The 25,375-nt window shown below is 42.9% G+C and overlaps 1 protein-coding gene across 3 annotated transcripts; it reads right to left on the bottom strand.

The window, feature by feature from the left end:
* Positions 1–86: 86 nt before the first annotated feature.
* ACOX1 (acyl-CoA oxidase 1) lies at positions 87–25,094 on the bottom strand. 3 transcript variants are annotated; one of them, XM_043585611.1, is made up of 14 exons: positions 24,827–25,094; positions 24,375–24,534; positions 12,673–12,833; positions 10,366–10,473; positions 9,209–9,328; positions 8,947–9,062; positions 8,391–8,560; positions 7,094–7,256; positions 6,463–6,653; positions 6,023–6,202; positions 5,781–5,886; positions 5,463–5,606; positions 5,110–5,316; positions 87–3,998 (listed from the first exon to the last, which is right to left on the bottom strand). In XM_043585611.1, the coding sequence occupies exons 1-14, from the start codon at positions 24,933–24,935 to the stop codon at positions 3,948–3,950; spliced, it is 1,986 nt and encodes a 661-aa protein (XP_043441546.1). In that variant the 5' UTR covers positions 24,936–25,094; the 3' UTR covers positions 87–3,947. The 3 variants fall into 3 exon arrangements, with proteins under 3 accessions (XP_043441546.1, XP_043441547.1, XP_043441548.1); XM_043585612.1 differs by lacking the exon at positions 12,673–12,833 and adding an exon at positions 20,053–20,213; XM_043585613.1 differs by lacking the exon at positions 24,827–25,094 and adding an exon at positions 20,053–20,213 and having other exon boundaries at positions 24,375–24,488.
* Between the last annotated feature and the right edge of the window lie 281 nt (positions 25,095–25,375).

Genomic DNA, 25,375 nt, shown 5'->3' on the forward strand with positions numbered 1-25,375 from the left:
GACCTCCCGGTTCAGTTGTGAAAATCAAGGGTGCGGAGCCAGAATAGAACCCAAACACGGCCACCCAAAAAGGGCACGTAACGCACTTTGTGTTAATTACAGGTTTTATTAAGGGTCTTGTCAAACTTTACAAAGGAAAAAGCGGTTTATGGTTTGGCTTACCCGCAGCCCAAGCCAAACAGGGCTGGCAGGGCACGGTTGTCTGATCGTGGTTCCCAAGCTCTGGACCCGTGCACCTCCTTGGTGCTACCACCTCTACCGACTGGCTCCGCCAGGGATGGGTAACAATACATGCTAACTAACTGCATCTTGTCAGGTAGGAACCAAACGCAAACCCTAACAGTAAAAGGGAAATAGGTAGCAGGTAATTATACGCTCTGAAGAACACAAGTAATTTCCTTGAATCCACAGCGATTGGAAATTAAATTGTTTACAAACAAATAGTCTGAACATTATGTGGCAGGTCATGTATTTGCTACCTAGTCTGTGAAACAGTTGACAGCATTGTGGCACAACAGCTTATTTTGGTTCAGAATTCTTCAAATCACTCCCCGGTTTTTCATGATCTTCCTAAGATAATCAATGGCCCAATTAATTGTAAAGCAAAGTAAGAATGAAACAAAAACCCCTGGAGATCCAGGAATTTGAAGGTTTGCAACAGCTAACACCTGATTACTCTAAAGGTTCCTCATGTTTCTATGTTTACAATCACGGAGCGCAGCAACAGGTAGTGAAAATTTTAGTGTACAGCTAAAAGCACAAGTCCAGGGGTATTTTAAAATATTAAGTCATTTTAGCAATGTACAGTGTGACTTGGTCAAATCCTCCAAGAATGGAGTAATAGTTAGTTGAAGTGACCTCTGTATTATTTCATGAAAATGATCAAAACCTTTATCCTGAGTAAGAATCAACAAAAGACTTTTTGTTGGTCTCACGTAGAAGAACCTATTTCCTGGCACTGCTTGGAGGCAACCAGTGACCCGGGGACACCTACCACATTTATAAAGATTAGCATGTGTGCAGACTGCATCTAATCTCTTCTTTCCAGCTCACAGGGACTGTGAGCTGCAGTCATCTAAAGAATTTCCGTTCCCGATGAATTTGAGCAGTTCTATTTCTCCAGCCAAAGCCCCGGACTGAAGAAAATCCAAAAAACAAGATCTAGCATGTTAACTTTAGAACTATAAAATGCCTCCAGGTATATGCGATCTGAAATCACAGGCGGGGAGTTCCCCGAGAGCATGTGAACATAGCTAATGTTGCAATTAAACCAATGTTCTGAAGAAAAGCTGATACTTAGCACTGCTTTGTTCTGAAGACCAGAACATGAAAGGCCCTGAAGGCTTTGGAACCAACTGTGCTGTGAGATCACTGATGTCCAAAGGCTGAAATACTCCTTGGTATATATATATCTAGTAGAGCTCCAAACACTTCAGGAAGAATCAACCTTCATCCGTTACAAATCGCAAAATCCTATTAAACCTCAATTTCCCAATTTTGAGTTCTGTTCACAGTACTTTTTCAAAAAGGCTTCCATCAGTATCTAACAGAAAAATCTTCCAGCCTCTCAGCATTTATCCATCAGTTTGGAGAAGAGGATGTATCTTTGTACTTTTTGTGAAAACGGCTCACCGAAGAACCAAACAGAACGAAACTTATCTGTAGCAAAGCGTGGCTTCTTAGGGAGGGCTAACTGGATATGCTGCTTCCAGAGCGGCCCGTAAGCACGAACTCGCGCACCAGCGGGATCCCGCGCAGCAGCTGCAGAACCACACCAGTGACGGGATTCAGAGCGATCTGCCCAGGCAGGCCTCACTCCTTCCCATTTTGTTCTGCTACTGAACCTAATAACCTCATAAAACCGTACCTTAAAATTTCATAATTTCAGCTTATGTTTAATTACGTGGCATTCTCTTTCCCTCATGACAGTACAAATTAGAGAGGTTTTACTATATTTAGATTACAGTGAATAAAGTTCAAGACAAAAATCCCAGCGTTAGTAAAAACAGTATCAAATATCAGATTTCGCGTTTAAGTAAACTCAACGTGCAGGACTGAAGTCGGCTGTTGTGTCTACAGCTTGCTCAGACCTGCTAAGATAGATCCCAGATCAATGCAGCTGGATCAGGTCCCAACTACAGATGATCATCTGTGAACAAGGTACTTAAATTAACCACTAAGACTGAGGCAATTTTACACGTAACAGGCTGATATTAAGCAATTTAAATCTATTTTATTTCCCAGAATCTGAACTACTGTCAAGATCTATTCCAATGAAATTAATAGACTGCTTACTTCAGTCTTACAATTCCCAAGCAGCTTTCCTGATGGAAGGATTAAGGCTTGTGTCAACAGCGTTTCTGTGGGACCTGAAAATCTCATATAACTGGTTCCACTGGGATAGTTTTTATGTTGGGTCCCAAGGTAGGGAGACATTTCCCTGAATTATCCTACATTCTCAAGACTGATTACAGAACAACTGGATTCATGAGGCAGAAGTTACAGATACAGTTAACAGGTAAAAGAAAAAACAAACACAACAAAACAAAACAAAAAATCAACTAATGTGTTCCTTTACATTGATTTTAAGAAAAAACTTCATTAGGAGGTCCATGTTTAACTTTTAAATGCAGAGTGATTGTGTAAATTAGATTTTGGCTCAAAGGACACTGTTGCAATTCAGATCAATCTCCTAGGAACAGACTGAAAATAAAGCCAATGTACAGTAAGAGAGAGATTCTGTGAAACTGGCATTTATCCATTAGCCATAGTTTCGATGATTATTTTGATTCGACGATTTACATCCAAAATCAGAAGCCATGGTTTGTCAAAGGGGTTTTCTGTGCTCGCCCTGGGTGGAAGAGGTGGCCTGAGTGATGCTTCTATTTTATAATGCCAAACACTGTAACCTCCAAGCACTGTAATAGACTATTGAAAAATCTAGATTGTTCCAGAATATCCAGTTAGTATGGACACTACAGTCAGAGTGACCATAACTGAGACAGCTCTCCCCATACTCATTCTACTATGAAGGAACTGTGACCCCTTCTTTTCCTTTCTTAGCATCTCTTTCGGGACAGAGAAAGGGGTGGGAGAGGAAACACCACACGGCCAGAGGTGCCATCAGTTGCTAGAAGTCAGATGCAGAGATGATTTTGCTTCTTGCCCTTTCCTAAGAAGTTTGGGACAAAGTGAATTGCAATGCTACTGCACAGACGATTTAGGGAATCCCTCGAATGGAAGGAAGAGTAACTCCTAATTATGCGGGACAGTGATCCTATTCTAGGCCTGTGCTGAAGTCGAAGAAGTCCTCATGCTGGAAAGGTGCTACCGTGAATAGTTAGGTGGAAATACCAGGTCGGCAAAGCGGGGCAAATGGGCACGTCGCGTCAATGTGTCGGGCACAAACTCACTCACACTAAATGTCTTGATTAGTTTCTTTCCCCGAATCCCTTTTCTTCAGTCCTGCTTCTTAGCCAGGGCCCATGACAGGAACGTTTAACAGAAAAGCTGGGAAGGGTTCTATCTACCCCGCTTAAAAAATACCTTTGCTTAAAAACACTTATATATCCAGTGATCAGCGATTAAGAGGTGAAAATAATTAACTACTCAGTAGTTGAATTCTACTAGTTATCAAAAGTCATGGCCTACTGGAACCAGCGGCACTACAAATGGAAGGCATGCTGCATTTCTTAAAGCTTCTTCTGATGCTCGATACGTCTCTTGCAGTGTTAATTGCACTTAAAACACATCTGTTTTTTTCATTTAATCTCTGAAATCTGTTCCTTTTTTTTCTTCATTTATAAAAAGAGGAAAGGGCTCAATTTATCATTTGCTCTATAGCTCTCTGAATTTGATAGAGATTCCAAGCAGATTTGTGTGATGAGTATAAGGGGAGCGGAGTACAGCTGCTTTCTGGAGCAAATGAAACTTCTCATCATGACCCTTCAGAGCTTGGACTGCAGGGGCTTCAAATACTTGCGGTAAGATTCATGGACCTGCAGGGAAGGGAGAGAGAAAAAAAATCACTGACAAGCAGCTGGCGATGTAAAACAGCATACTTTTAATTGAGAAATTATCTGGACCTTATGTGGACCCTGATTTGAAAAACTAAAGGGGAGGGGCGCCTGGGTGGCGCAGTCGGTGAAGCGTCCGACTTCAGCCAGGTCACGATCTCGCGGTCCGGGAGTTCGAGCCCCGCGTCAGGCTCTGGGCTGATGGCTCGGAGCCTGGAGCCTGCTTCCGATGCTGTGTCTCCCTCTCTCTCTGCCCCTCCCCCGTTCATGCTCTGTCTCTCTCTGTCCCAAAAAATAAATAAACGTTGAAAAAAAAAATTTTTTTTTTAAATAAAAAAAAAGAAAAACTAAAGGGGAAGAAAAAACGGAGTCAATTAGGGGATTTGGACATTGATTGGGTAGTTCATGAAATTATTCTTAATTTGTTTAGGTGGGAGAATGGTTCTGTGGTTACGTTTTCAAAACTCGTATCTTTTAGAGATACCTACTGAAATATCTATGGATACAGTTATCTGGTATCTTGGATTTGTTTCAAAATAATCCCAAGGGGAGAGGGTGGGGGGTTGGGGGGGTTCAGGTGAAACACATTGGCCGTGAGTGTGTCACTGAAGTGTGACCAAGGGTCCATAGGGGTGTACATGTATTCTGTTTTTTGCATATGGTTGAAAGTTTTCAGTTAGTTATTAAAAAGTCACGGAAATGAAAAACCTGCATACTGTGGGAACGACCCAGTTCCTTTCTGGATCTGTTACTCAAACAAAGTGACTAAGTGGCCACAGGAGCTTCCAAAGCTTTCACACAGGTGAGTCACTCTGAGGTCTTTCCTGCCTTAATTTTTTATTTTTATTTTTTTTTAATGCTTATTTATTTTGAGAAAGAGAGAGTGCGTGAGCTGGGGAGGGGCAGAGAGAGAGGGAAAGAATCCCAGGGAGGCTCCATTCTGACAGCAGAGAGCCTGATGTGGGGCTCAAACTCATGACCTGAGCTGAAATCAAGAGCCGTAAGCTTAACGGACTGAGCCACCCAGGCGCCTCTCCTGCCTTAATATTTAAATAAGGAGTTTCAAAAGGTGATAAAACATTGTTTTTGGTACCTCTGCTTTGTTCAGTGGGGACTTCTTGGCCCACTCAAATAAGTTTTCATACACGTTCCCATCATAACGGCCGAGCACAGAGCCGAGTGTCACATCCTGAAAGTCAAACGCATCAACCAAAGCAACAGCATCTGGGCGAATCACAGTCAGCAGCTCCTTAATGCGCTGATTTACTTGGGTAATTTGAGACTCCGTCATGATGCCTCCCTAAGAGGAACGGAACAGGCAAACGTTTAGACATATATTCACGTATGCCGACAGATATTCACATATACGTGCACATACGCAACTGTAAAGTAGACCACGACTATTTTTCTAGCAAAGAAAAGGACTTAAATTCAGCAAACACTGACCTGCAGAAAGTCCCCTGCCTTTTGACTGACTCCATACAGGCAGTACAAGAGACATAAATTCTTCAAGACAGTGTGGATGGACTTATCTTGGATTTTGAGGAGTTTTTCTGAAAAGAGCTTAACTACCACATAGTGGCAATGTGCCTAGATAAAAACACACCAGAAGGAGAGAACCTTTGAAAAAGATTCAATGCACAGCAATGAGGGTTTCTGCACTAAGAAAACGGGGTGGCATTGGGTGGGGTGAAGAATGGAGAGGGAGACAGGAAGGAGAGAGGGAGGGAGGGAGGGAGGGGGGAAGGGAGCATGACCACCGACCTCGCTTGCTCGAACAAGGTCAATGGAAGTTAGATTCCATGCTACCTCCTTGCTTTCTCTGTGAATCACTTCATTTTGAAGGTTTTTTGCAGCAATTTCTACTAATCTGTTAAGAAATGAAAGAAAACTGGAGCTTGCAGGAAATGATGAGCGGAACTCAGGCTTCCTGCTCTTCCATCGGGCCCCAGCCCCCAGAGCTCCCCCCACCAGCTGCCAATTCCAGCTCCTAAGGGTGGGCTCACCTGGCTGCGCGGAGTTTATAGGCTTCCGTTAGGCTGTCGGGGCTGTCGATGTCCACCACAGTCGGCCAGACCGCGACCTGCTGCGGCTGGATGCGCTGACTGGGCAGGTCATTCAAGTAGGACACCATACCACACATCAACTTTCCTGAGTGCACCTGGTCATAACTTTTCATCAGGAACCTACAAATCACCGGTACACATGCCTTCAGTACCTACACTCTCATGACACAGAGGCAAACTCTTGCAATGACTCTAAGCTGGATGACAGGTGTTTCCTACTCACTCGTCTGACCATGAGATAAAAACAGTGGGTCAGGATGGAAGGCAAAACCACAGACTACAGGAACAAATAGAACGTGAAGAGCAAACACGGGAACAGGAACCGATGAAGATGACGCAAACATTCTCGACAACGGCGAAATCGCAAATCAGGTTCTCACCTAGCCGTCTGCAGCATCATGACAGTGTTCTCTCCCTCAAAGGTGCAGGTGGGGGTAAAATTGACATAAATGTTTGGAAGGCCGCTGCAGTGAGAATAGCCATGCCCGCCACAAGCCATCCGACAAGCTTCGATGGCAGCATTAGTTGTCCAGGAGGTGAAAGCCTTCAACCCGGCGGTGAGGGCATGAAGCTGGAGGGGGAAAGCACAGGCCATCAGAACGTGGGTGACGCCAGCAGTCTGGTCCGGGATGCAGCGAGGAGCACTCTTCCTCACCTAGGTGCCAGTCACTTGCAACATCACACTGGCATGCGTGCGAACAGAAGCACGATCATTATCAGTGGCCTGAATTAGTGTTCCCACACTCCCAGTTCCCACTGCCAAACTGTTCCGCTTGGCAAAAAGTCACCAACTATGTTCCTTTGATCAACCAATGAGCAACATAGTACAGTACTTAAAAACAAAACCCACGTATCTTCATACGTGATCCACTTTCAATTAAAAAAAAAAAATTCTTTTGAGAATATATGGATTCTTTACCAGCAATCCCAACAATTAGTTCTCTCTGGACATTATCCAACAGGCAAATCTCAAACGGGAGGGTGCCCACAAGCGAATGAGTAAACACATACCTCGGGCAGTTCACTCAGGTCCCCTTGGCCAATGTCCTCATTAATCCGATGGTAGGTCTCCTTCATGTACGCGCCGACAAACTGGAAGGCGTAGGCAGTAGCCAGGAGTGGGAAGAGTTTATACTGCTGGGTCTGAAAATCCAAAATCTGTGGTTCTGGTTCACTAAAGGATACAGAAGAAAAAGAAGTAAACACTCACATGGAACTTACCAGGTGCCAGATTCTAGTCTAAACACTTTGATATATTGCAGCGGCTATTATTTTCTCTGTTACACAGAGGAGAAAACAAGAGGTGAAAAACCTGCCTGAGGTCACACAGCTAATACGTGGCAGATCCTCAATTTAAGTCTAGCTGTTTGGCTACAGAAGACCCTGTTCTCAACCGCCTTGTTGAACTGCCTAGGTCACAGAATTTTCTAGCTGTGAAGTTCATATCTAAGTCTTTGCAGTATGACTAAGGAAACTGTATCTCACAGCAACATACAAAATCAGAATCAACTTCGCAGAAGGAAGGCAATGATAAAAACATTTAACACTTAGATAGCTGAATAAACTATTTTAACCACAATTCTGGAGAAGTCTCAATGAACAGAATTAAGTATCTGGTGTCTAAGCAGGTCAGCTCTTACTGATTTCTTTATTCCTTCTGTAAGAGTTAAATAAAAAAGGTTATCGGGGGGGGGGGGGGGGGGGGGCGGTGCCTGGGTGGCTCAGTCGGTTGAGTGGACGTCCAACTTCAGCTCAGGTCATGATCTCACGGTTTGTGACTTCGAGCCCTGTGTCGGGCTCTGTGCTGATGGCTCAGAGCCTGGAGGCTGCTTCGGATTCTGTGTCTCCCTCTCTCTCTGCCCTCCCCTGCTCGCACTCTGTCTCTCTGTCTCTCAAACATGAATAAATGTTAAAAAAAAATTTTTTTTAATTAAAAAAAAAAAAAAAGGTTGTCGGGGAGTCACGTTCAAGTGAAAGGCAGCAGTAAGAACTATGGCCGGGAACACAAGAGGGAATCAAGTTTCACGCCACTTTCACCAAACCCAATTCATAGTTGTTAGTAGCAATTAAGGATTTTCAAATTGCCTTTAGTGCTCTGAACATTTCAATTGTAGAGCTCAGGTAATATTACTGTTTTTCTTAGAAGGCTAAAAATAACGTGACCAGTCTCATCTTTCCACTTAAGATCCGGCACGCTGCCATCTTAGCTAATTTTGCGTAGCCAGTGAGTATTCTCTGTATCACATTTGAAAATTTCGGTATGTGAATGGGGTCAAAGGTAGGTCTTCGGCACTGATGCCACCCTTACCCTGGCTTGAGTTCAGACTGGTGCCTCACAGCGCTGTATCTGATGGCAATGGTGCAAGCCTTGGATAGAGACCGAGCGGCTTCTCCTACGAGGAAGGACCTGACAAACACCATGGTCCCGTAGGTCAGCTTGTTACTCACGGGCTTCACGTACGTGCCATCAGGCTTCACCTGGACAAAGAACACGGGACTGATGCTTCCTTCTGTTAAACCCAACTGGCAGGTGGGGCTTGTGATTCTCCAAGTTTGGTCCCCAGACTGGCAGCATCTCCTGGGAACTTGCTTGAAATACAAAATCTCAGTCCCCATCCTGATCTACTTTAAACAGCCCTCCAGGTGATTCCGACACATGCTGAAGTCTGAGACCTGCTGGTTTAGCAAACTAGAATATGCTCTTCATACCCGCCAACTGCTTTTGATTTCATGGTCATTAATAAAAGAAGCATTGGGAATAAAACTCTATTATTCCCTTCTAAAAGAACAGACCCTTCTAACCCCGTGGTTATCAACAGCTGCCGAAACCCCAACGTTTGACGCCTCTGCTCCTCTAAATATACCTGGGCATACTTCATCAGCATGTTTTCTCTGGGAATACGATAATTGTCCATCTTCAGGTAGCCATTATCCATCTCATCATAGCCAAACTTGGGGCCGATATCGCCAACAGTAATACCTACCACAGAAGAAAGGAAAGTCACCAGATGTTTACGCTCTGCGATTCCTGGCTGGCACTGGCCTCTTCAGCTGTGTGTTCTACTTTCTGCAGAAGAAAGTGATCGGTTTAGCTCTTTACCTCAACACCAGATGAACAGTTCTAACCTGGCAAAGGCTTATGGGTCCCAATTTCACGAATCGGTACGATGAAGGCATGTAATCCATAGCACTTGCCCTTTGTGATGAGCTGGGCAAGAACTATCGCATGATTTGAGGTCTTTCCAACTGTAACATCAAAGAGAATGAGACAGAGAAGTGAGTGCAAGCATTCTTACACTTTCAAAGGATAGAAATGAGGCGGAAAAGCCATATGCTAAACACCATAAGCCGGGAACTCTCTGGGCGTCTTATGACGGCACCATACCCAGTTTTCAGAAAGAAATCCACTTAAGCGGATAGTTATGAAAATGTATTGAATTTTGGTAAAGCAATCCTTTGTTTTACATATATGTAAAAGCTTTTATACAAGTTTTATTGAGATATTATTAACCCATCATATTTATAAGTTTAAGGTGTACAGCCTCTTGGTTTGATAGTAATCCTCCATTTTAAAAAGACTTTGCTTTCTTTTCTACTTTTTTCTCATTTGTTTACATAAAAAAAATTTTTTTTTAAGATAACCATAAGACCACTATTCATTTCCTTTTTCTCTCTTACGGAACTGCTTTCCAGAACAGTGGCCACTAGCCACATGGGGCTCTTTACATTTAAATTAATTATAACCAAGCAGGGAATACTAAGTTACTTTAAATGACGACCAAGGAAACTGAGCTAACGATAGGAATGTTGGGAAGAGGGGCGCCTGGGCGGCTGAGTTGGTTGGGCAACTGACTTCGGCTCAGGTCATGATCTCACTGTCCGTGAGTTCAAGCCCCGCGTCGGGCTCTGTGCTGACAGCTCAGAGCCTGGAGCCTGCTTTGGATTCCGTGTCTCCCTCTCTCTCCCCCTTCCCTGCTCATGCTCTGTCTCTCTGTCTCTTGATAATAAATAAACGTTAAAAAAAAAAAATTAAAAAAAAAAAAAAAAGGAATGTTGGGAAGAAAAATTAAGAAAAGAGAGTAAGAGGCTGAACTCTCTATGTTGTAAATATAGACATATCTAGAACATGCACTGTAAGAGACTGTGAAACAGCTCAGAAGAGCTTAAGGCTGAAGAGTTCTCTCCAGACTTCAAAATGATATTCTTGGACAAGCTCTACATTCTACACACAATCTTGTAATGACTCTTTGAAACATTCAAGAAACGCTAAAAATGTCACATACGTCCACCCGGCCACCACTTGATGGAGGTCACGGTAGGGCTGTTGAGAATGAACTCCTGAGTTTCAGGGTCGTAAGTGGCTGTGGTTTCCAACCCTCGGAGATGAGTTCCTAAGGAAATAAGTTACATTCACTTCGGGTAAAATATGGGCAAAAAAAAAACACAACAAAACACAGGGTTAAATCTCCTGCCTCCTCCTTTCAGCTCTAGAAACAGCTCAGAGAACAACAAAATCTAAAGGCAACAAAACATTTGTATATGAGCTACAAATAGCTGATAACCAAGATACGTTAATTTCCTATCTTTTTTTTTTGTTTTTGTTTTTTTTTTACAGAAAACTCTATGGGGGTGCCTGGCTGGCTCAGCTGGTGAAGCCTGTGACTCCTGATCTCAGGGTCATGAGTTCAAGCCCCACACTGGGTGTGGAGTGTACTTAACATAAAAATTAAAACAAACAAACAAACAAACAAACTCTACATCTCAACATGGGGCTTGAATTCATAACCCCGTGATCAAGAGTCACGTGCTCCACTGACGGAGCCAGCCAGGCATCCCCATCATTTCCTATACTTAAACCAGACAACTCCTATTAGGTTGAAAATATGTCAAGCATGTTCTGTTTCTACACTTGAAATTGATTCACCTCTATGACAGTGGATTTGTAACATGACTTAAATCAACCAGAAGAAAATGTAAAGGCATTTTAGAATCATATTTTCAGAAGATCACAGGATATGAACATAACAGGGAAGCTAAACGTCTCTTTAACACCTCTAAGCTTTAGTATGCCAACGTCAACTCACGTTTTGTGTTTACCACACCAGTTCAACATTCTGGACTTCTCTATTTACGAAGACTAAGATAACAGGTGACAGAAAGAGACTCCAGCCAAAGTTCTTGTAAATTAAGGACTTATTTCAGAGGGATGGCTAGAATAGAAAATGAGACTTAAAAAAAAACTATAATCACTATGGGGAAAAAGAGCCAGAGCTGTGACTTTTGGATTTCTAAAGATCAAAGAATAAGGTGTGAGTTTTCCAATACCAGGCCTTTAACTTCCACCTGGCTGGTTCCTTAGCGTGACAAGGAAGAGCTCCCGGTTTCAGACGTTTATTGGAGACGGACAAGGGGTCATGCGTTAGATCCTAATATAAATGTGCCAAAATTCTTTGAAAACAGTTATGGAAAAATGTTCTAAGTGACACTCCCTCTAATAACACTACCCTGAAGCAAATGCTGAGGACCTTTTTACCAGACTGGTTTGATAATGACAGACCTCATTAAACACTTACACTTTGAACATTTAGAAACTTCCAAGTGGAGTTACAGAAACGGCCACTTTATGAGGGATCCACAACCTTCCCAAGTGTGAATCCAGGAACCAGATACTAAGACTCATTTCACCACAGAAGGTTTTTGGGTTTTTTTTAGCCAAAGAAGTTTTTATAGAAAAAGAAGTAATACAGTAACAGAACAGATAGTGACAAATTGTTTGCAAATGCACAGCCGAACCAAACAGTACTCCACTTTCAGTCTTGTGAAATATGACTCAGCACCAAGAGCCAAACTGGCTGTAAAATCAAGATGAAGTTGTACACACAGAAGGAGCAAGTGTGGCAAACATACATCAGACCAGTTGTTCTGAAACCTCTAAGTAGGAGCAGAGAAGACAGAAGGAAATGAATAGCAAACACAGATACCAATTCAGACCAGATAACAGGGACAGCCACCATCTCCCAGACCAATGGCCTAGAAGTGCGGCTTATCTTATTTTTGAAATAACCTTTGGCCAAGCCAACTTCAGAACTTTACTGAATCACGGCACAAAAAAAGTCAAAGTATAAAATGCTCACATTATGGTTATATGAAGCCACTCATTTCCCGGAAGCAAGTCAAAGAGCACATGTACTATTAAGCTGTGTTTCTTCTGGAATTTGTGCAAGTTCATTAAGCTATCAGTAGCAAAGGTAATGAGAGTAATAAAGAAAAAAAGATGGGTTCCGATTCCACATGCACACAAATCCTACGTAACTCCAGTGAACTTGAAAACCCACTCAGGAAACAAATCCTTGACCTACTGAAGGGGAACCATGAAAAAGAATAATCAGCCTATCTCTGTGCTAACATAACCTTTAATTTCCACTGACCAAGGCAATGTCTACGCCAAGACTTGTATACGCGAAAAGCCTGGACTCCGCAGAAAGATCACGGTAGGTGGCGATGCCATTGCTAACCTGTGGTGGGCTCTCCCTGTTTGCTAAGCTTGCAGAGTCCCACCCAACCCAGAAGGTAGACTGAATGCACCATACCATGGCCCATCTCTGTCTGGGCATAAGTGCCAATGATCTCCAAGTTCCAGGCGGGCATGAAGAAGCGCTCCTGTTGTTCCGCGGTTGCCTGGTGAAGTAAAGTAGGCAAGAACATGCCCAAGTGAAGATCCAGAGGCTCAGGCCGCCCTCGGTGCACAAAACTTCGAAGAAATACCAAGGACGGGCATTTGAGAGAAGAGTCATCAGGTGTGAGAGAATCAGCAATGTGAACAGAGTAAAGGGAAGGAGAAAAAAAAATTCTTTTAAGTATGGGTTAGCTGGGTAGACTTTATCATGGATAGGAGCACTGCCCCCTTTTGTATTACTTTCATAAACTCTTGGCAAATTCCATTTTCCTTAATTTGGCGAGAAGTTTTTTCTTAAGCGACTCAACCCTTGGATAATTAATCTGGGTTGAGGACTGGCTTCCGATTCCAAAGCCTGTGCAGCGCAGAAATATGCGAGTCGGGCAGAGGATTCCACCCTTGCAATTAAACCAAAGGAAATAAAAAACGTGAAGAGGTTGTATGGAATGGAGAATTCAAGTTGTACAATGATTTACCCTGATGAGAAGGTGAGACCGGAGAACTTCGGTCTCTCAGGCCGACAATACGCTCCCCCAGATAAAGTTTCTCCTAGATGCATTTTCAAGAACGCTTCCAGGCTGGAGTGCTTTGTGCCCATAAAACATCCAGCACAGATCCACACCCCTCACGTGAATCTGGTAATTTCATTCAGATTCATCACAAATATCCAGCCAGGCCCTACGGAAACAATTTAATACAAAAATGGGCAGTGCTCTGCATCTGGTAATTACGTGCAGAAATAAAAAGAGACATGCAATTTCTAGGAAAGACCATAATAATAATAATTACAAATAACAGATTCATGCATTACAAGGCGGTTAAACGTGATTTATCACTAATGATAATAAACATCTCAGGTTTAGTAATTTTGAATCCACTTAAAAAAAATGTATTTCATTTATTGTTTTTTTTTTTAAGTAGGCTCCACACCCAGCATGGGGCTTGAACTCATGGCACTGAGATCAAGAGTCACATGCTCTACCAACTCAGCCAGCCAAGTGGCCCCGGAATCCACTTTCTAAAGTCATTCTTTTCCATTTAAAATCTGCAGGTGCCTTAGACTTGTGTGAATTTATTTCCAATAGGAAGCAGATTGATACGCCTTTGTTCTTCTTCCACATGGCTGGCATTCTATTTAACTTCCAGCTCTAACTTCATCAACTATATACTGCTCTTGTTATTCTATTAGAAATGAACTGACACAACATTTCAGTTTTAAAATTTCTCAGTTTGTTCCGAAAGTAAGGAGGGACATGACCGGGGCACGCTGCCCAGGCAAGAGCCGATCAACTGTCTTCCAGTCGGGTGGCTGGGCTTTCAGCTATCCGATCACATAAAAATCAAAGAACGTGCAACCGATGTGCTCATTTCACAAAGAAATTAGATTGAGGTGAGTTAAGTGCCTTCAGATCAAGAAGATAATGGCAGAGTGAGGACAAGAATCCCACCACCTAATCACATCTTCTGATCGGGGCAGTTCTTATCCAAGTGCAATGAGGACCGAGCACAATGATGAGGACACCAGGAAACCTTGCCCAGATCAGAGCAGCCATCCTAGGAAGCAGCAAATGGAAATCCCGTAAGGTGTCAGCACTGGTGGAAAATGGGTGAAAGGTCCATGGGATCTCTCTCTGCTATTTCTGCAACTTCCTACGAATTGATCATCATTTTAAAATAAAAAGTTAAAAAAATAGTGGAAATCCTCAGATAAACACATTCATGTGATGAGAGAGAGTGCTTTCACTCACAAACAGGAATGCCACTGTCTCCAGTTTCGAAAAGGATGGTACCTAGGAAGAAAAATAAATGTACACCTAGGACGCAACAGAAGAAAACTCTTTGAACCAGGGCTGAAAACTGAGGCTTGGGACCAGCCACTTTTAGGGCTGAAAGACTACTATGCGTTACTAGAACCCAGGGCAACTGCTGGTAAAGGCAGGGCCACTCTGAAGCACCCATCAGACTCCTGGGGGGGGTCTGCATCAGGGTGCCGTATAATGGAGCAACAAATACCAAGGTTACACAAATACACTTAGCAGGGCAGGGGTAAACTATTGTAATCAGAAACCGTTTTGAGGGGCACCTGGGTGGCTCAGTGGGTTAAGCCTCAGGTCATGATCTCACAGCTCCTGAGCTCAGGCCTCGCACAGGGCTCTGTGCTGACAGCTCAGAGCCTGGAGCCTACTTCAGATTCGGTGTCCCTCTCTCTGCCCCTCCCTCTCTCACTCTCTGTCTCTCCAAAATAAATAAACATTAAAAAAAAAAAGAAAGAAAAAGAAACCGTTTTGAGACCAAAGAATGTTTTTAGGAGAAAAATGTCTCTTGTGACTAAGATAAGGACTATTCACAAGTGGATGAAATTTAGACACGTTGCAAGGAGAAAGTGACTGGATAGTTTTTGTTTTTATTTATTTATTTTTACTTAAATCAAGTATTTGTTGCATAAAGCTGGTTATGCATGATAAAGATTATATATTATTTTTAAATAATTTATTTTGAAATTATAAAGGACGAACATTTTGCTATGGTGAAGCGGTGCAGTCAATTCTTTTAAAACCATTAACACCTGGGGCGCCTGGGTGGCTCAGTCGGTTGAGCGTCTGACTTCGGCTCAGGTCATGATCTCACAGCTTGTGGGTTCGAGCTCCGCATCGGGCTCTGTGCTGACAGCTCGGAGCCTGGAGCCTGCTTTGAATTCTGTGTCTCCCTCTCTCTCTGCCCCTAACCCACTCGCATTCTGTCTCGGTCTCTCTCAAAAATAAATAAACTTAAAAAAACAAAACAAAACAGAAAAAAAAAACATTGACACCAAAAGGCCTGCCCAGTATCTGCTACGTGATACTGGGCTGGAAAGGCTGGTAGCCAATGCTGAGGACAAATTATTAGACTGATAATATATAAGAAAGAAAGAACTCAAAATAGCATCTCCATGGACAGCATGATTATAATGCCAGGGAATCAACAATAAAATACCATCAATAATAAGTGAACTTAGAAAAGCTGTAGGCTGTAAGGAAAAAAACCCACTGCATTATTATCCATTAGGACCATTAAAGGAGATATATCAGGAAAGAGAAAAACAATTTATAAAAGCAACAAAATGTTTAAAAATGTTTAAGTAACTTAGCTCAGGATATTAAAGATTTAATTAAGAAAAAAATATCAGGGGTGCCTGGGTGGCTCAGTCAGTTAAGCGGCTAACTTTGGCTCAGGTCATGATCTCGCTGTCCATGAGTTCGAGCCCCGCGTCGGGCTCTGTGCTGACAGCTCAGAGCCTGGAGCCTGTTTCAGATTCTGTGTCTCCCTCTCTCTGACCCTCCCCTGTTCATGCTTTGTCTCTCTCTGTCTCAAAAATACACGTTAAAAGAAAAAGAAAATTAAAAAAAAAAAATATCAGCACTAATGGGATGGATAAAAGATAAATAACAGAAAAGAAATTGCTAAATCCTGGTCAAGATGTCAGTCCTTTATTATAATAAAGATAATACTTCCAAGGAAATATAAGGATTTAATGTAACACAGATTTGAAATTCCTGTAGAATATAATTTAGATTTTGACAACTTAAGATCATAATTCTCCCAGAAGTATATAATAACACCAAATATGTAGGTCTTAAAATGTAACAATAGCAGGCTTATCTTACTAGATTTTTAAATATCTTACAAAACAATAATGAACCAGTGTATGACATTTATGAGAAAAATGGACAAATCAACGTAATATTTTTTTTAATTTTTTTTTAACGTTTTTATTTATTTTTGAGACAGAGAGAGACAGAGCATGAACGGGGGAGGGGCAGAGAGAGAGGGAGACACAGAATCGGAAACAGGCTCCAGGCTCTGAGCCATCAGCCAGAGCCTGACGCGGGGCTCGAACCCACGGACCGCGAGATCGTGACCTGGCTGAAGTCGGACGCTTAACCGACTGCGCCACCCAGGCGCCCCGTCAACGTAATATATTTTAAGGTTCCAGAAATAAATAGAAACTCGTAAAACTCTAAGAAGAACCGGAAAGAATTAACAATGAGAAAAAAAAAAAACCCACTAGTTAATAAAACATAAAATTAGTATGGGATTCATGCATCACTCTATACCATATACAAGTCAAAGCATTAAGCATCAATCAATCAAACAAAAAAAACCTGTTAGAAAATAGAGAATAATTATCCAAGCTATGGGGAAAAAATTTTATACCCACTCAGAGAAGGATGCATTAAATACAGAAAGCCAAAACGTTTAACAAAACAGACGGCAATAGAAAAAACCACTGGAAGGATACTATATAACCATGTAAGATCAACACACAGATTCTACTGAATCAATACTCAGAGAAAAGTCCAGTTCATACATAGGAAATGTATACAGTAAGCCAACACATGTAATAACATCCAGGCTCGCTGGCACTGGAAAATTAAAACTTCAACTCTTAGATATGAAAGTAGCAAAAGCATTTAAAGTAACCACGCTGACGGGGTGTATGGAGACACAGTATGCTAGCAAGTCCCTAAATACACTATAAAAAGGTTCTGTGTTAAACTATGAAATGGAGGCTATACAATGTTCCTTTCAATACAGTAATTCACATCTGAGAAAGATATTCTGAAGGCATAACTCCAAAGGACACAGTTTTTAATAAAGAAGTTTATATCATTATTAAAAACAATAGCGGGGAATTAGAACAGCCCAAAAACCACGGGAGCGTGTCTCACGAGAAGTTCAACAGGGAAGAGACTCCGAAGAAAGAGAACAGGAGACAGAGCAGTGAAAATACAAGTGGAGAAAAACTAGTGGCTTACACAATCAAGTTGACGATCTATTTCTCGAGTTTCAAAGGAAGAAAGGTGCTTTAGTTCATATTTGAGTATTAGAGATGGGAAGGTGCAGATATAGCCCATCAATATTCCAGGATGGTAACTACGTATTATATAAGCTCTATTTTCCTGAATAACAACAACAGAAAACAAAGCAAGAATTGCTGTAAAGTGGCCACAACTTGAAATGAACAAGTATCTGTCAAGACCAAACATACCACCTGCTTTGTGACCCGGAGAAATGTATGGCCAGGATGATTATCACTGGACCACGTTCCACAGACGGTCCCTTCAACACCAGAACCCCACGGTGCACCCCTCAGCCCACACCTCTGCCTTTGCTTAAGGGTACAGACCCAGAGACCAAATGTGCGTCCGGTTTTGTGCACCTACACAGACAGGTGAGTATTTAGAGGAGAGAAGACAGAAAACAGGTGATCGAGACTTCGTGCAAGGGACTGAATTTTAAGATTCTTGAGGATCCTGGGATGAGCCTGAGCAATACCATCTCCTCACTTCTCCGCAGCCACCTAGGGCTGAAAGAATCCCAAACTCAACGTGACCGTCAACTCTGTGACAATACTTTAGACAATTGTCATTAACCATTCAATGTTCCAGAGGCTCAGGATTTCCTCCCTCTGCACAATCTGCTCTATTTCCAGTCTCTTTGATGTTGAAGGACTTCTTATTCTGACCCAGTCACCGGACGCAAATGAACTGACAGCCTGGTGCTCCCGGAAAAGGACAGTAGCAGACACAGCACGACAAACACCAATATGAATGAACAAGATTCCAGCAAAGCAGCAAGACCCAATCTCACAACCCTGTTCTCTAAAATACAGAGATTAAGACAAAGCTGGTTCAAATACAAGAAAATATCCGAAAAATAAAGGCAGCAAAGGAAAGAAAACTAACAAATGCAAACTCACCCAGAACAACATAGGATCTCAGTCCAATTTCTGGGCTCCTCAAGCCGGTAAACTTCAAGTTCCAGTTTCTTCCTCTTTCAAAATTTAGGGCAAGTATACACTTACATTGTAGTTTACAGAGGCAGAAAGGTTAGACCGATATACATATCAGGCCTATTTAGCCTCAGAATAATTTACATCTTTATGCCTCCTATAAATAGCACCACTGTAAGTCAAATTCCACAATGATGCATACAAAAACAAAACAAAGGGCTCTGTACCACAAAACTATTTTAAGATTACAAAACTCTCCCTCTCTTTCTCTCCACCACCTCCCCGCACCAGGATGACTGTAAGAGTGTTACATTCCTGCCCTTAGGCAGGTTACTTTAGCGTTGGCCATCCCCGGAGCTCAAGTCCTGGGTGTCTTGGCCGGGTGTTCGAGTTCGTAAGACAACATCACGACAGAACCTGCAGCTCTCACAGGGATCATGATAAAGAACATCTTAAACCATTTCACAAATCAAAAAGCACCAAATCAAACACAAAAATGAAGGGTATCTCCGTCCCTTCCTCTTTTCCTTATTTACATAATGGAAGCATTATGGTAATTAAGGAATGAGACTCGGCAGCTCAAATTCAAAACCCCCAAACCTGCCAATGGCCTTGTCTATGAAAACAAACCTCTTTCACCTTAAGACCAAGCACAAAACTTTTTTGAGTAGGGCATTTATGAACAATTTAACCAATGACTGACAATACAAAGTCCAAAAACACGTAAAAGGAAAAGATATAATAAAAAGACTACTGTAGTCGGGGCGCCTGGGTGGCTCATTCGGTTGAGCGTCAGACTTCGGCTCAGGTCACCATCTCACAGCTCGTGAGTTCGAGCCCCCACATCCGGCTCTGTGCTGACAGCTCGAAGCCTGGAGCCTGCCTCGGATTCTGAGTCTCCCTCTCTCTCTAACCCTCCCCTGCTTGCATTCTGTCTCTCTCAAAAGTAAATAAACATTAAAAAAAAAAAAAAAAAAAAAAGAAAGAAAGAAAGACTACTGTAGTCAAATGCAGAGAATCCTGAACCTTTCCCCAAACTGCCCTACAGCCCAGCTAGCAGGCAATGGAAGAAAGATTAAGACACTTAAATGCTCCAACCCTCTGCCCCGCCCAGAAAATCAGCATCTTCAGCTTCATTAAAGCAGAGAGGCAACTTCCAGATGTTGCTGAGCCATTAACACTCACAAGAATTTGCAACAAAGTCATCTGTATAATAGACACCAACACAATTTTGCCATGTTTCAATCCTATCTTTCCAAACTGCTCAACAGTCATTAAAATGGGGTACATGTGAAGCAGGGGTAAAAAGGCTTTCAGAAGGAACAGTGGAGGATGAGAGTCCTGGGCACATTTATGGGGAAATGACCTATGAGAAAACAAGAAGCTGGATTTTATTTAAGGTTTGACATCTGAAAGACCAAATCCCAAAAGGGTAGCAGCAGGAAAAGACGAACACCAGGGGTCATTTGTCAATTTAAGTCCTGAGGTGGGTTACCCACGGACCCTCAAATGTGGACTAACCGTGGCCCATTTCCGTCTGGGCGTAGGTGCCAATTATCTCCAATCCTTTGCAGGAGAGCAGCCATTTCTCTTGCTGAGCAGTGGTGCCCTGATTCAGCAAGGTGGGAATAAACATGGAGTAATTGAGGCTCACAGGTTCCACAAAATTGACCAAATGTATTCTACAGGAGAGAAAAGAAAAGGGATCTCAGCCTTACTCTAGAAACTGCATTCTACTACCCATTCTTGTCAGACAGCCATGGCCCTCAGGGACTGAGGTTAGGACAATCTGAAGCCTTCTCTCAAGAAATTACATCAGAAGTTTACCATTTCCCCAGCAAAAAGGCCAAATCCAGTGGTATCTACTGCCTCCCCCTCAAGTCATTTCAGGGCCAGAAATCCTCTTTAATTCTACACTTCATCCAGGAAGCAAATTCTACCCATGTTTTATAGCTTAGAAACCCCTGTGTTTTTTGTTTTGTTGGTGTCATTTGTTGGTTTGATTGGTTGGATTCTTTGGAGTGTGTGTGTTTATTTTCAGATTTTACTTGTTCTGAAAATCAGAAGGAACCCCATAGGACATTTATTTGTAGGACTGTTAACAAAAGCAACTAAATAGTTTAATCTTTCCCTAGATAAATAAAGCAAACATCTAGGATAGTAAATATATACTATACCCCAGGGCCAAACCACAGATCTCTAAAAGTCTTCTGAGTTTACAGATGGGTAAGTAGGTAATGTGAGAATATTAAACGTTTACTGCTGATGATCTTTGATAACCACTCCAGATTAAAGGAATTCCAATCATACTAAAATTCAGTCTTCAACTATTTTCTCATAAAACAGAATCTGTGGGTGCACCCGAGTGGCTTAGTCGGTTGGGGATCTGACTCTTGATTTCGGCTCAGGTCACGATCTCACAGTCATGAGATTGAGGCCCTCGTTGGCTCCCCGATGATGCCTGCTTGAGATCCTCTCTCCCTCTCTGTCCCTCCCCTGCTTGTACACCTGCATGCTCTCTCAAATAAAATAAATAATAAAACAAACTGTGCAATAGTCAAAATACAATTTACATATGCCAGTCGGCTTGGTTATGCCATTAAAGATTTTACTGGGGTCTATTTTACTCTACCTACCTACCTACCTACCTATCTATCGATGTTAAAGGACAAAACAAGTGTCACCTAACTGCTTTTCACAACTCTGCAAGGAATGAATAGGAAGCAGTGTCACCGGTTTATCTTGGTCTGTCCAATGAGGACAGCATGAATTAAAAGAAAGAGGGAGAAGGCTATCAGTTCACTTTTGGGGATTGAATCCCAACCCCACCGCCTTTAGGTTGGAAGATCACCTTTAAGGGTGCTGTGGACAAGCTGAAACATCTAAGGAGTGCCTGGATCCGAGAAACATCAAAAATGCCCTTTTAACCCAGAGATTCGAGACTTTTTACACCAGTGTCAAATGTCAATTTAAACTAAGTGGAGAACAAGAGGAAAAAGGAGGGGTATGAATAGAAGAAGTGAATTGAGTTAGCTTCCCAGTAACTTGGATTAACAGGAGTTTCCTGCTGCTGGACTGTAGAGAAGCAACACCCCGCCTCACTGAAGTTGAGGGTCAAAAGCCTGAGGAGGTGGATAAATGTAGAAATTGTTCCCTCAAAGGTAAGAGCACCACCGCATTCCTTAACAATCATATTTTCCTAAAAGAGGAAACAGACTTAGGAGAGTTTCTGAGAAACAGAAGCAGTAATTTAGGTGCTAAAAATGGTGGCAAGATAAGACACTCCTATTCCCTGGAGGGAAGTGAGGAGCTGTGGGTTTATAAAATGACGATACTGACACAATATATAATTCTGGGAAACTCAGAGAGAAAAATACGTGACACAAAACAGACTGCCCAATGTTTATGTTAATAAACAGAGTGAGATTCTTTGGAAGATACTCGAAAACCAACTCATGAACAAAATCCCAGTGCTTGTTTTTCAATTGTTTAATTCCTCCTGAAAATGCTTTTCAAGGAATCAGCTGTAAAACCTAAAGAGAGTAACAGATACCACGGCTGATCTTCATCAGAATTTTAAACATTCTTAAGACCATTTTAGTTTTCATAGTAAACAGGACAGTTAATAGACAAAATTACAGGAGAGTAGATTAGGAAAACAACTTTTACATTCCCCAAACAGCAAGGTTTTTACCCCGAAGACTGGAGAGCACATTTCTTTTATTGCTCGAGTTGAGAAATCTCAGTAGTTTACTAATATTCCATCAACTTTAAAATATTCCCATATGTGAATTTTATTTTGAGATAGGAGAAATAATTGTAAAGAAACCAGTAAATGCTCAAAATCTCCAGAAAGAGAAATATTACTGTATTTCATCAGTTCTAGCATGTAATAAGTCAGGTGTATCTCACAACTAACAGGATGTCATAGTTAACTGGCTGCATTGCTTTCTTCTTAGCGCTACGTGAAACATGCGTGTTAGTTACAATGGATGGCAGGTTGAAACTCAATGGCATTCAGTAACTGCCAAAACTAATTTTCAATCCCCTTTTCTCGCAGAAGTTGATCTCCCTGTCCCATCCTAGAACCACTGGAAGGATATCAAAAGGTGTGTTAAATTTTGTACTCTACATTCCCTAAACAGCAAGGTGTATATCATGAAAAACGATAGACGAAACTGGCTTGTGTCCTCTGCTCTTTAACCCACATAAAGGAATTTGTTCTACTTCATTGTGACTTCACTCCACTCTGGTTACACCACTGATTATGAAATCTCCTAACCAACTCTGAAACACGTAGCATCAACCATTTAAAAGCAAAATGAAACAAACCTCTTCTTTTGGGTCGTTTCAAAAAAGAATAAAATCTTACTAAATTCTTAAATTTTACATAAAACCCAATTCAGGTAATTCAGACACATAACCATCTAGGAGTTACTCAACCTCAATACTCCCACAGCCATGATGAGTTACAAACTTCAAAAGTGAAAAAAGAACATTTGGAAGCGAGTAAGTACTCTGATTTGGACTACCAAAAATAAACAAATCCTAACTTTATGACTAAAATGGAAAGGAGTTCTCAGGCAGTCCTAAGGGCCAGAGTAAATGATTCCATCCTCCACAATAATAACCAGGTCAGACTGAAAATAATCAGACACCGAACATATTAGAGGCAGCAGAATAAGGGAGCATTTATATTACGACATAAACGCAGAACTTGTAACATGTTCCATTCTTCTTAGCTCTTGAATATACACCATTCCCGTCACTTAATCTTTACTGATAGAAAATACTGGAATCCTTCTAAAATGTGGAAACCTAAAAAACAAAGTGCCCAGGAATAAACAAGAAGCATAAGAGAGGCTACACGCCAAAGAAAGGACCTTGTGCTAAGGTCATGTAATTATAGTGTTTATTTAGATAAAGGCAAAAAAAAAAAAAAAGTGCTTGTTTCTAATTAAAAAACAAAACACAACAAAAAACAGATGGTCTGGAAAAAGTACATACTCTTTTCAGCATAAGGACCAAGGCGTTTTGAGGTCTCCTATGCCCAAGAGCCATTTAAATCACACTGCAACCAGATTCAAGAATGCTGGGTTCTTAGAATGCTTTATATTCAATTCTGAAATCTTCATCCAACCCACATTTTCCATTATTTTAAACTCAAGATCTACACTCTCATATGGAAAGACAATCTGCTATTGCTCCAAGATACTGTTTGGTCTTGCAACTAAAATTTGTCCCAGGGTGGGGGCGCCTGGGTGGCTCAGCTGTCTGACTTCTGCTCAGGTCATGATCTCGAGGTTCGTGGGTTGGAGCCCTTTTGTCCGGCTCTGTGCTGACAGCTCAGAGTCCGAACCTGCTTCTGATTCCGTGCCTCCCTCTCCCCCTGCCCCTCCCTGCTTGCACTCTCTCTCTCTCTCTGTCTCTCTCAAAAATAAATAACCATTAAAAAAAATTTTTTTTAATCATTCCAAATCCTGCCTCTAAATTTAACAAGCCTCCTTCTTACAAAGAGCAAAGTCATTTTGCAAGCAACTCAAATCACTCCAAGTTGAAATGTCTGAACCAAACAAATGGGTACTGATTCTTAAGAAGGGGAAAAAAATCCCAAAACCCTGCAGCATCTCCACTCATTATCGGCCTTCTACAAATGTCATCCTTTTAAAGGGCTTCCAGTACAAAAGCAGACACTGTTTTTCACACACATAACTTTAAAGTGGAGTGAAAATATGCAATCTGAGTCTTCAAACACCAAGTCCGATGGAAAAGGAAGCCACAGGCTGCGGGTTTAAATGTGAAGTTTGGGCTTGGGTACTTCATCTATGGGAAGGCATACCTACTTTTTAAACCACACGATTTCTTCAGGGTCTGCGATGCCAAACTCCCTCATCTTCTTCACCATGCTGGCGCTCTTCTTAACAGCCACCTCGTAACGCTGGCTGCGACTGAGGAAATTCATGTCCTCATGCTGGAAGTCTGGGTCATTCTGAATCAGGTTCTCTGCAAGGGAGTTAAAGGGCATCAAGAGGAAGACAGAAATTCAGGGCTCCGTGACACCTTGAATCCCAGCAGCTTTCAGGGTGCGGGCACAGGTCCCCTCTCGGGATGGACGACATCCGTCACTCAGCCCCGGGGGGGCCCCAGGGAGTGCGGGTCCCGGCTCCCCTACAGCTGAGCCCCGCGCGGCTCAGGCGCTGCGGCCTACTCTCCACAGCGCCCCCCCACGACTCCTCATCGAGGGAATCTCGAGCCGCGCTCGGGCAAGGAGGGAGGCCTCGTCTGCCGCCCTCACCGATCTCTCGGCGGCGCCGGGTGTTCTCGGGGCTGCCGTCCAAGACGTGCGTGAGCAGCTCCGGGTTGAAGCTGGCGGCTTCCCGCTCCCTGCGAAGATCCTGGTTCATGGTGGCGACCGGCAGCGGCGGTGGCAGCAGAAGCCAAGGTGGCGGCGGCGACAGCGACGACGGGTGTCCACGGCTCCAGCGCGGGCCCGGCCCTAAGAGCCGCCCCAGGACGGCGCGAGACCCCGCCCCTGCTCGCCTCGGCCCGCCCCGGCCCGCCCCTTTTCCTTTCCAGCCGCCCGTCTGCGCTCCGCCGACTGAGGCCCAGGCGGAGGCGGCGCCGGCGTGGACGCCGTGACCGCGGCCGGCCGGGGGGCGGACGAGCCCCCCGCTCTCGTCCAGGGAAGTCCTAGGGCGGCCCCCAGGGAAGGGGACCCCGGAAGACGAGCCAGAAATTGCCCTGGAGGAAGAAGCGCGGAGCTCCCGCTAACCCGCCCCTCCCTCGTCACGTGACCGCGCGGGGCGAAAAGAGGGAACCCAGGGCCGCTGCGACGCCCGGACAG

Source organism: Prionailurus bengalensis, chromosome E1, assembly GCF_016509475.1.
Source record: "Prionailurus bengalensis isolate Pbe53 chromosome E1, Fcat_Pben_1.1_paternal_pri, whole genome shotgun sequence".
Lineage (NCBI taxonomy): Eukaryota > Metazoa > Chordata > Mammalia > Carnivora > Felidae > Prionailurus > Prionailurus bengalensis.